Source organism: Salmo salar, chromosome ssa20 (genome assembly GCF_905237065.1).
Source record: "Salmo salar chromosome ssa20, Ssal_v3.1, whole genome shotgun sequence".
In the NCBI taxonomy this organism is placed as follows: domain Eukaryota; kingdom Metazoa; phylum Chordata; class Actinopteri; order Salmoniformes; family Salmonidae; genus Salmo; species Salmo salar.
Genome location: NC_059461.1, coordinates 51,444,819 through 51,456,661, shown reverse-complemented (window position 1 = coordinate 51,456,661; position 11,843 = coordinate 51,444,819). Strand labels below are relative to the sequence as shown.

General features: G+C 40.8%; 2 protein-coding genes across 3 annotated transcripts; both read right to left on the bottom strand.

The window, feature by feature from the left end:
- Positions 1-4,255: 4,255 nt before the first annotated feature.
- Positions 4,256-7,568, bottom strand: LOC106580738 (cell division cycle-associated protein 4). 2 transcript variants are annotated; one of them, XM_014162097.2, is made up of 2 exons: positions 6,823-7,568; positions 4,256-6,647 (listed from the first exon to the last, which is right to left on the bottom strand). In XM_014162097.2, exons 1-2 carry the CDS (start codon positions 6,841-6,843, stop codon positions 5,802-5,804), a joined length of 867 nt encoding a protein of 288 aa, XP_014017572.1. In that variant the 5' UTR covers positions 6,844-7,568; the 3' UTR covers positions 4,256-5,801. The 2 variants fall into 2 exon arrangements, with proteins under 2 accessions (XP_014017572.1, XP_014017573.1); XM_014162098.2 differs by having other exon boundaries at positions 4,256-6,616; positions 6,823-7,560.
- Positions 7,569-8,816: 1,248 nt separating this feature from the next.
- Positions 8,817-11,639, bottom strand: LOC106580739 (flavin reductase (NADPH)). Its single transcript, XM_014162099.2, has 5 exons — positions 11,369-11,639; positions 10,439-10,600; positions 10,024-10,113; positions 9,788-9,919; positions 8,817-9,443 (listed from the first exon to the last, which is right to left on the bottom strand). The coding sequence occupies exons 1-5, from the start codon at positions 11,451-11,453 to the stop codon at positions 9,289-9,291; spliced, it is 624 nt and encodes a 207-aa protein (XP_014017574.1). The 5' UTR covers positions 11,454-11,639; the 3' UTR covers positions 8,817-9,288.
- Positions 11,640-11,843: the final 204 nt, after the last annotated feature.

Sequence of the window (11,843 nt, the reverse complement as noted above, 5' to 3'; positions counted from 1 at the left end):
CCACATCATATTCCCATCTATTTTGTGAAGAGCACCAGTCCCTCCTGCAGCAAAGCACCCCCACAACATGATGCTACCACCTCGGTGCTTCACGGTTGGGATGGTGTTCTTAGGCTTGCAAGCCTCCCCCTTTTTCCTCCAAAAATAACGATGGTCCGTTCTATTTTTGTTTCATCAGACCAGAGGACATTTCTCCAAAAAGTACGATCTTTGTCCCCAAGTGCAGTTGCAAACCGTAGTCTGGCTTTTTATGGCGGTTTTGGAACAGTGGCTTCTTCCTTGCTGAGCGGCCTTTCAGGTTATGTCAGTATAGGACTTGTTTTACTGTGTGTATAGATACTTTTGTACCTGTTTCCTCCTGCATCTTCACAAGGTCCTTTGCTGTTGTTCTGGGATTGATTTGCACTTTTCGCACCAAAGTACGTTTATCTCTAGGAGACAGAATGCATCTCCTTCCTGAGCGGTATGACGGCTGCGTGGTCCCTTGGTGTTTATACTTGCATACTATTGTTTGTACAGATGAACGTGGTACCTTCAGGCATTTGGAAATTGCTCCCAAGAATGAACCAGACTTGTGGTCTACCATTTTTTTCTGAGGTCTAGGCTGATTTCTTTTGATTTTCCTATGATGTCAAGCAAAGAGGCACTTAGTTTGAAGGTAGGCCTTGAAATAGATCCACAGATACACCTCCAATTGACTCAAATTATGTCAATTAGCCTATCAGAAGCTTCTAAAGCCATGACATCGTTTTCTGGAATTGTCCAAGCTGTTTAAAGGCACAGTGAACTTAGTGTATGTAAACTTCTGGCCCACTGGAATTGTGATACAGTGAATTATAAGTGAAATAATCTGTAAACAATTGTTAGAAAAATTACTTGTGTCATGCACAAAGTAGATGTCCTAACCGACTTATAGTTTGTTAACAAGAAATTTGTGGTGGTTGAAAAACGAGTTTTAATGATTCCAACCTACGTGTATGTAAAGTTCCGACTTCAACTGTATGTAAAATGGAGCCATGAAGGCAACTTTGTATTAAAATGTTTCTTGTATTGGTTGACCTGAAAAAGAAAAGGTGTAACACCTCCATATGTGAGGCTCATGAGGATTGTAAAGGCAGATAATTTAAAGTAGGGGGAAAAACATGGATTTTGGCCTTGGACCAATGGGTTAAGGGTGGGGTGAGCGGAGTGAGTGTCTGACATGAGTCTGGTTCCATCTCCATCTTAATGAGTCTGGTTTAATCTCTAAAGCAAAGTAGCCTGGTCTATCCTGGGATAGGAGTAAAAATCATGTTGAATATTTTTGTGATAATTACAATTTGTCTAATCGCATGACTGAAAGGTGTCTTCAAATTGAGCCGTTTTTTTCCCTCTGACGACACTGGATGTTTGCAAGGTCAAAATGGAAGCGCAATAGTAACCCCCCCTGCAAGTCTGTTGTGGCAATGGATGCAAATGCAAAGTGTTTCTTAATAACCATTAATTTAATGCCATTAAATAGTTATTTTAGGTTATTACATTATTGGTTTAAGTTATTACACTATTGATGTCTGGAGCGTGTTGTCACGAACTCTGCTGGTCGGTTACTACGTAGCAACCTAGCGGTGCCGAAAGCCTATTACGATCTCCAAAACGGCCAAACCACTTTTTTTTTTAGACGCCCGTTTTGGCCTCAAATTAGTTTATGATCAAGTTCATTCCCCACGGAGAATTATATGAAAGTTCGCTACAAATTGAGATATTTTATTAAATAGTGATCCATTCTAACTACGACACTGAACAAAAATGTAAACGTAATGTGTTGGTCCCATATTTCAAAATAAAAGATCCCAGAAATGTTCCAGATGCACAAAAAGCTTATTTCTCTCAAAGTTTGTGCACAAATTTGTTTACATACCTTTTTATTTAACTAGGCAAGTCAGTTAATGAATTCTTATTTACAATGAAGGCCTACCAACAGGCACCTCCTGTGTGGACGGGGGCTGGGATTAAAAATATAGGACAAAACACACATCAGGACAAGAGAGACACCACAACACTACATACAGAGAGACCTAAGACAACACAGCATGGCAGCAACACATGACAGCACAGCATGGTAGCAACACAACATGACTATACAAACATGTTACAAACATTGTTGGGCACAGACAACAGCACAAAGGGCAAAAAAGTAGACAATACATCACACAAAACAGCCACACGTTAGTAAGCATTTCTCCTTTGTGCAGTTCTGTCACACAACATAATGCCAAAGATGTCTCAAGTTTTTAGGGAGCGTGTAATTGGTATGCTGACTGCAGGGATGTCCACCAGAGCTGTTGCCAAAGAATGTAATGTTCATGTATCCACCATAACACGCTTCCAATGTCGTTTTAGATAATTTGGCAGTATGTCCAACCGGCCTTAATACCATAGACCATGTGTATGGCGTCGTGTGGGCGAGAGGTTTCCTGATGTCAATGTGTACAGAGTGACCTATGGTGGCGGTGGGGTTATGGTATGGACAGGCATAATCTACAAAAACGGACACAATTGCATTTTATCGATGGCAAATTGAATGCACAGAGATACCGTGATGAGATCCTGAGGCCCATTGTCATGCCATTCATCCGCTGCCATCACCATGTTTTCAGCATGATAATACACGGCCCCATGTCGCAAGGATCTGTACACAATATCTGGAAGCTGCAAATGTCCCAGTTCATCCATGGCCTGCATACACACCAGACATGTCACTCATTGAGCATGTTTGGGTTGCTCTGGATCGACGTGTACAACAGCGTGTTACAGTTCCCTTCAACATCCAGCATCTTATCAAAGCTCTTGAAGAGGAGTGGGACAACATTCCACAGGCCACAATCAACAGCCTGATCAACTCTATGCAAAGGAGATGTGCCGTGCTACATAAAGCAAATGGTGGTCACACCAGATACTCACTGGTTTACTGATACACGCCCCTACTTTTTTTTAAGGTATCTGTGACCAACAGATGCATGTCTCTATTCCCAGTCATGTGAAATCCATAGATTAAATGAATTGCAATTAATGTATTTCAATTGACTGATTTCCTTATATGAACTGTAATTCAGTACAAATCTTTGAAGTTGTTGCATGCTGCGTTTATATTTTTGTTCAGTATACATTGTCATCGCACAGGACCACGTGCTAACACAGACCAATCACGGCCGGCAGGCTATGAGGAAGCTTGCACCCTCATGCCATAGACGTTAAAAAGAACAATTCACCCAAAACCACTAATTTCTTTAATTTAGTGTTAAATAACTGTCGTCTCGGGAACTTGCTTAATCGTAGAAAGATGATACTTCTTTCTGTGGGAAACTAGAGTATCAGAATCAACCAATCAACCAATCAGCAAATAACCTAAGTTAATTTTATCTCAAATTAAATAACACTAACATGTGAGAACAATATTTTTTGGTGAACAAATGTTTCATTCTGGCATTATAAGGTTGGTAGCAACGTGGAAAATCGTTCTGGAAATCTGTTGCAGCTCAAGTCGACTACAAAATCCACAATGCAATGCTCGCTCTATGGGCTGGCTACACATAATTCCAAAGACAATATCAGGATGTAAAGTAGCTAGTTAGCTGTAAAATCGCCTAAACAAACTGCACTAGCAATTTAGGCGTCTACAATCTCACCATGTTCAACCTGCAGATCGATTTGCAAGGGCAGATATACTTTTGAGGAGATGAGAACCGTTGACCATGCCACGTCAATGGGCCGCGCGGTGAATGCTGGGCTATTATAGGTCAAGGAGTGAATGGGAGTCATTTGGGCGCTAGCTCAAAAAGCCAACATTAGCATGAATTTCGTCAACAATATTACAAATATTTTCCAAGATATGAGATACTTAACTTGCTATGTGTAATATTGTATAGCTTTGGAATCGACATTAAGTACTTTCGAGGAAAATAGGCATGTTTCTCGACTCATACCGTGACTTTGAGAAGGGATTGCGTGACAATTATTTTAGCAACCGCGTGACGCAGCCTGACAACGTGAAAGCGATTGGTCGATTGGTCAACAGTCTGCGTTATACGTTCCTCCATTCATTACCCAATGGAATTCCATATCCTACCTCTGGGCACGTTTGAAATTAAAATGCTTGCTGCTTTATGAGCCTTCAGGAGATTTCCATAGGAATACTTGGATGACGTCAGCGCTATCACTATCTACTAATTTTAATGTTACGCTATGCGTTCAGTATATATATGAATTATTGGCCATGTATTACATTAGCATTTATTACATTATACATGCAACAGTTATTACATTAGCAGCGATTACATTATGGGCAGTTATTACATACGTATGACATTTTCACATGCACCTTAACAATTCAACAGCACAATTCCACCTGCATTTGCATCGTTGCGATGCACTTGCATTGTTCTGACAATGTCCACTTGGGGTCAGAACGGTACTTTGAGTATTTTCTCTGGCTGCTTGCTAGTGTTCTGCAGTAGGGTCCCCACCGAAGGTGTGAATCTACTGTACTGTAGCGCAGTTGAGACAAGTGTCATTGTTTGAAAAGACTGGCACAAACCCATTTAATTTTAGAATGTATAAAAAAATATTAACATTGTGTTTGCATAAATTTGACAGTGCACTTACATGTCTTTCATTGTAAAATGTCAGCATAATTTGCTTTTTCAGGGCATTGAGCCAAAATACATTATATAAACAAGAATATAAAAAATAGAAACTGCCATTTTGTAACATATAGATCACATATTTAGCTGAACATTTAAATAGGAATTTTCTAAAAATAACTCATCCTTTGAACCATTTTGACCCTGGTTAGACATTTTCTAAAAATGCCACACAATAGACCTTAATAAAATCCTTGATGATGAAACTGCCACTTGTGTTTGGGATATTAATACAACCAAGTTACTGCAAGCAAACACTATTTTTCCCCTTAGACATCATTGCACACACGACAGAACCAAACTGAGGAATTCCTCTATTTTAACTCCAGCTGTTATAACCTGATATTGAACTACCAGTAAGCACCATGACATTTCACAGCCAGTAACTCAGGTTAAGGTAATATTTGTAAAGCTAGATGTAAGTTAGTGGCACAGCTCAATATGTAGCCTAATTATGCATACTGGTTAGGCAAGTTAAGACTACTACTACAGAACATACTGACCAATACAATGCAGTATTATTGTAGTTCAGTTGATATTGAAGGATGTGAGAATGTGTTCAATATTAACCCTCTACTTACTGGAGTAAGACCAGTGAAGGGGATTTCTTCAAAGATGACATTTCCCCTCAGGTTAATGTTTTTACACATAAAAAAATGGTAATCTACCTTCAATTAAATAGATGCCTGAGGCAATCCTACCTATCCACTAATTAATTTCTTAGACATCAGTCTGAACTGCTTTGCTATTAGTAACATTTTACAATATAATCTCTTGATATAGCTAGGCATAAAGAATACTACGTTTAAAACACCACTACTAGAAAAAGTAGGATAGTCTCTCATTCAGCTTTTTCTTCTTTTGTATAAAAATAGCGCATTTCACTCATTAAACCATGTGATCAACTGGACAGAGTAAACACTCAATTTCAATGTCTTGTTCTTTTTTTTTACCCCCTTTTTCTCCCCAATTTCGTGGTATCCAATTGTTAGTAGTTACTGTCTTGTCTCATCGCTACAACTCCCGCACGGACTTGGGAGAGGCGAAGGTCGAGAGCCATGTGTCCTCCGGAACACAACCCAACCAAGCCGCACTGCTTTAATTTCCTCAAAGTTCTGGTGATCAAGACTCTACCAGTATTTCCATGATGTGCTCCAGCTCATTCAGGTCCCTGAAGCTCTGGTTGAGAGAGAAGAGAGAGGGTGAAGCGGACGGAACGGAGGACAGAGAGGGTAAATACTTAAGCAGCTCGTCACTGGCTGCAGCAGAGAGTGCTCTAACCCCCATCTCCTTGTCAAACACCGATGTGTCGATGTCATGGAAAAGTTCATCTAGTTTCCCATCCTGCAGGTAGCTGGAACACATGACCTCCTCCACGCTACCAAAAGCCACCCCCTCTGAGGTTCTACACCCCTCTGAGCTCTGTTTGAGCCCCAGGTCTCCAGGTAGGTTCTCAATGGATCTGAAAGGTGTCCTCTGAGGTGCCTGAGGACCTAGTCCTCCATCGACAGTCAAGTCTAGTTCTTTCAGAATGGAGGAGACAGCACCTGACAGGGAGAAGTCACTCTCTGAGGACATCCAGACATCCTTCTTGTCCTCGACACCTGAGGCACTGTTTACAACACCCAGACCAGACTCCCTGTGGCTGCAGGGTTTAGATGGGACCATGGGTGGCACTGGTCCTGCCAGGTTAACTAACCCATATGGAGGCTTGTTTTCTAGGTGTATATGCCGCAGGGTGTTGGCTATCAACACCGAGCGGCGCAAACTTGGCTCCATCAGCTCCTGCCCGCGGTGGTACTTGAAGAGGGTGATGCCAAGCACTGACTGCCGCTGGCTCTCCCAAGTGCCGCTACGCATGCCCCCCACGACATCATCGACTTTGCGCTTCTGTCCCTTGGATATCATCATCATCCTCCTCGACGTAACGTAGTTAGCTAGATGGAGAAGACAAAACTTGATAAGAATCTTTCGAGATCCCATCAAGACACGTTACATGGTGAGATGACTGCAGTGTGGGAATATAATAACTACTAGCAATATTGCTAGTAGCTAGCTAACGTAAGTTAGCAAGCAAGCTACTACATTTCTAGCGTTTTCTCCACTTCCTACTGTGTCGCAATTTGGCAAAACAACAACAAACCTGTCGTGTGCAACTGTTCATCTGTCTTCAGTTATCTTTTCGATATACAAAAGTAATAAATGATGTTAGGTCCAAATATGTCTTATTTGTTTGCCTAGCTCGCCGGCTCGGTACAAAACCCACCGGCAAACTAAAAAGTAAACTCGTTCCCGCCCGAGATTTAAGTTTCACCAGAGAAGAAGAGGCGAAGCGAGAGGTTTCACTCTTGCCAAAATCTGACCAAACAGAGTCAGAGGGAAGTGAAAAAATATTACTTAGTTCTTAATTTTCTCGAAATCTAAAAACACAACCTAGATTCGAGCCGATGTCTTAAGTAGTTGAACATATTCTTACTCCAACCTCGTGAGTGACAAACTGAAACGTTTTAATTTTCGTCAAAAAACAACATTATATCGAAGGAGTGCCTGTGAATTGACGTTAGACCCGATTACGTTTTGTATTTCAATAAAAAAACATGAGTTTATGATAAGCAAGCAATTTTCTTTGGGTTTACAATAGGCTAGGCTATTTTGACAAAGCCAGCTATGGACTGTCACGAGCTACATTGCCCAAAAAGTTACTGAATGCTTTGCATACCCATGCTACTGTGATATTAGGCTACGCAAGTCATCATATGCCAACCTGTTTGTCTCTATATTCAAACAGAAAGCTTCCAATATGTTTGTCTCATTCGCCAAATTAGAAATTCAAACTCGTCAGAATTGCATTAGATAAAGGAATGTTGTTTACAGTGGGGTAGTCCCAGCAGTCTCTTAGTTTTTGTTTGAAGTTTTCACATCAGTGTTGCCAACTCCTCAGTAAGGAAAGTAGCTATTGGCTGTCCTAAAAGTCGCTAGAAGTCGCTAAATAACGTCATCGCCTAATTTGTATAATTGGCCATGTGCATGTAATTGTGATGGACGCTGCAGGAGAGAGGAATAATGTCATGGGAGAGACAAAAAGTGAGTAAAAAACACCCTAAATATGTTTAGAACTACCAATTAACTTTCTTCTGTCGATCCTTGTTTTTTTAAATGTCACAATTCCAACCCTCCTCCTTTATCCGGGCTTGGGACCGGCAAACTGACCCAAAAGAGACACTGGCTGAGTTACTTCGTTTTTTAGTTTTTAGTTTATTTTTGTTTGGTTTATTGGTTTAGTTTTCTTAATTTGGTTTGGTTTTTAACCTTATGGTCCACTTAGGAGCCTACAACAAGTCACAGTAAAACATGAACATTTTTAACTATAACATTTATAAAAAAAAATTGTATACAATCTACATTAACAATCTAAATGGACCAAAAACAGACAATAGAAAAAACTGTCAATGGCAATGTGAGAAAATTATGGTAACTATTCTGGCTCTAATTCAGGTACATTTTTTTTTATTTTTATGTAAGCCAGGGCGGGATCAGCCAGCGGCGGCTTCCCGCATGCGCGATTCAATTGCAGTCTGGATGCGGAGGGGTGAGCATCGCCTGCTCTGACTGCAGCTAGAAGGGACTGCTGCGCAAGGACTTGGTCGACTGTGAGTGCTTTGGGACGGGGGTGGGGCCCACGGCAGAACCCGCTGCTCCTTGAGAAGAGTAAGAACGAGACGTGCTTTCACGTCAGAGTCTCCAAAAGTCTCCAATAACACCAGAAAGTCGCTAGATTTCTCGCTAGTCGCTTTTTTGAAAATGTGTCGCTAGAGCGGTCTGAATACTCGCTAAATATAGCGACAAAGTCGCTAAGTTGGCAACACTGGTTCACATAGGTGTATGTGACACTTCTAGAGATGGGGAATAGTGACCCTGTATGTGAGTGTACTACTGCCTCTGCCAAGAAGCCTTTAAGACTTTCATGGCACAGGTCAGGTGCTAGTTCACCTATAACCACAGACTTTGGTTCAAGCTCAATTTCAGCTGTTCACCCTCAATAGCTACATAGTGCCAGCAAATACCTCTGATAAACATTGTTGACATGATTTTTTTTTAGAGAATGTGACACATAAAGACTGCCACCTCACAACTACCTTGTATTAAAAAACTCTTTATTTCAAAAGCTAGCTATAAAATTCTGAGACAGCACAAGATCAGGCTACAAGTAGGACCTAGGCTACAAATAGCACATAGGCCTAATTGATTACTCACTTTGCACTCATACATACTCAGTCAACATTCAATTGCTGTTGGGTTAAAACATAAACAAAATAAAAGTAAAATAGATATTTGAACGATATTGGCTATGTAGTTAATTAAAAAGTCTGCACAAAGTATGAGACCCACACACAACTATAAAGATTATTAACATATTACATTTTTCATACATTATAATATCCAAGATAAACAAAATAGTTACAAAACATTAGCAAAAGCCAAAGCTGTCATTTCTTTCAAGCAAGAAAGATTGGCCTGTAGAAATAAGATCTAAGTTGCGGTGTCTGATAGGCCAGCTGTGGTAAGTGGTTTATGGAAACGGTAAAAGGAGGGCTCTGTCTTGTTCGGGTTAACTGTATTCCCCGCAAACCCCAACGGTCTTCCTGTCCCAGTCAGAGATGGACAAGCACTTGACGAAGAAGTGTCCCAGGTCATATTTGGAAATGACCCGCCCTTTCAGCATGTTCTCTGTCACTGTGTACTTCTTAGTCAAAGGGAGATTATCTGTTGGGAATAGCATTTATATTTAGCAGCAATATAAGGCACCTTATATTATTACATATTCAGATAATATTTACTCAATATGTTTATAATGTTTAATATCACTTGAATAACACTAATCCATCCAGTACATACCCACTGGGCACACACTTTGAATCAATGTTGTTTCCATGTAATTTCAATGAAATTACATTGAACCGACATTGAATAGACGTTTCATTTACGTCTTTGCTCAGTGGGTAGTGTGTGAGGAGGGATGATAGGCCTATCATGTCATCACTGGAACCACTTACATTATAGTAGTACAGTACTACATTTCTACTGATTGGGGAAGGGCGACAACTAACCGTCGATGTGAGGGGGCATGACAGCCACGAATTCCAGCCCTGACTCCTTCAACACCATGTACATCCTATCATGGTCCTCTGTGACCGACAGCAGCCTGGGTGGCACTTTAGACCGGTCCCATAGGAGGAAGGCTTTGAAGAGAGAGGGGGACAATATAAGGATATGGTTTCTTTATGGTAGTTTATTGGAAGTTGGAAAGATGCTGTGACCCTGACTGTCCAAGATTCCTCTGTACCTGACATGCAGCCAACTACTTTGCGGATCCCCCGAGCTTTCATGGCGTCTAAGATGTTTCTGGTTCCTTCTGACATCATTGTTGTGGGACCTGTGGATTGCAACTGAAACATCAATATACTGGCCATTATCCTGGCCTAAGCATTAATTAAAATGTGTAGGCCTAGTGCAGCAACCCCTAGTGCAGTTAGTTACTGTAACTCACCCTGAACATTATTACAAAACATATTTAACTTATAACAGAAAACATATTTTAATGAGACTCCTGAACATTTCCATTTTGATTTGCACTTCAAGATATATTTCAGCTTGTATAACATATCTGTTATAACTTGGTTTTATTCAGACAACTTAACATATGTTTTAACTAAGTTAAAATTCCTATAGCCTACTAATGAAAGTTTGCCTAAACTGACCGAGGTCACTCCTGGTGCCCAAAATGATGATAACAGCATCCTGACCCTCCATGGTCTTCTTCACATCCTCCTTATTGAGGACATCTCCCACCACCACCCTGCAGGCTTTGTGTTCTGCAGGCAGCCTGGCTGGGTCTCTCACTAGCACTGTCACATTGTAACCTGTGGATAATGATGTACAAAGAAGCATTATGAATTTATTGACTCATCTTATCCTCTACCAATGATCCATAGGTATTTCAGTCTGATGGGAATATGAAGATGAGAGGAACATGTAATGTTGGCAATTAGTTCATTTTTGATGAATGGTTCTCAATTCTAGAGCATGGCTGTGGGTCGAATTGATTAGGCCATCCCAGTGTTCTGGATAAGCACGATAAGCGGACAGCAGACTATCATCGCGTATCTGCCGCGCACTAAAATGCACTCATCCCAATCATCAGTCAGCAGAACACCATAACGACTTGCATGACTCAACACTTTTGTCGCGTGATCTCAGAGCAAGGAAACGAACACCCGTGTTAATCAAATAAGCCAAATTATTTCTGCTTCTTTTAGCACGTTTGCTATTATTTTTAAACGATGTAATTAATAGCACGGAATAGAACAAATCAGATTGGAATAGAATAGAAAATAAAAACACAAATATAATCAAATATAATAACTTTTTTTCCCCCCCAGAGGAAGGCTGTGGCAACTTACACTTCCAATTACGCTAGTATAGCATATGCTAATGACAGATGTCTGCTGTCCTATAGCATTGCATAGGAAATCAGATGAATAACGTTCAGCATAGTTTAGGAACAAGGCAGACCACTCCGATCACTTTTGGACCAGGCTACACAGCAATTGATATATGAGGGATTGTGTAAATAACCTATAATCTCCCACAATAATTAGTAAATTATGTAATTTAGAAACGTTGCCTACCCGCTGCAACAGCCAGTGGTAATGTCACCAGTCCGGTCATTCCGGTTGCCCCAAATATTGCAACATTCTTGATCGATTCTGACATAATAACAGATTGCGAAACTATCACTGGTCACGGAAGAACGTTATAACTTCTTACTTTGTGGATCGCGTGCAACAATGTATCCGAAAACATACACGCAGAATGAACCTCTTAGAAACTTTGAGAAACGCCTCTTTCACTTCCGCAACAGACTCCTCCCAGCCCCATCAATGAAAGGAAAACGCACACAGTCACAACAGGGCCGCAATTGTGCAGGATATATATTCATTTTTAGAGAATTTAAACTAATGTATTCTGTTTTCTCTGTTTGGAGATCCAACGATCTGAAAGGATGGCAGTTCCAAAAATCTGTCAAGAGACCTAATTGCAGGAATGTCCAAGCTGCCTCTTGCCGAATCACCTTCATTACACTTCAACCTCCTCCACCACGCG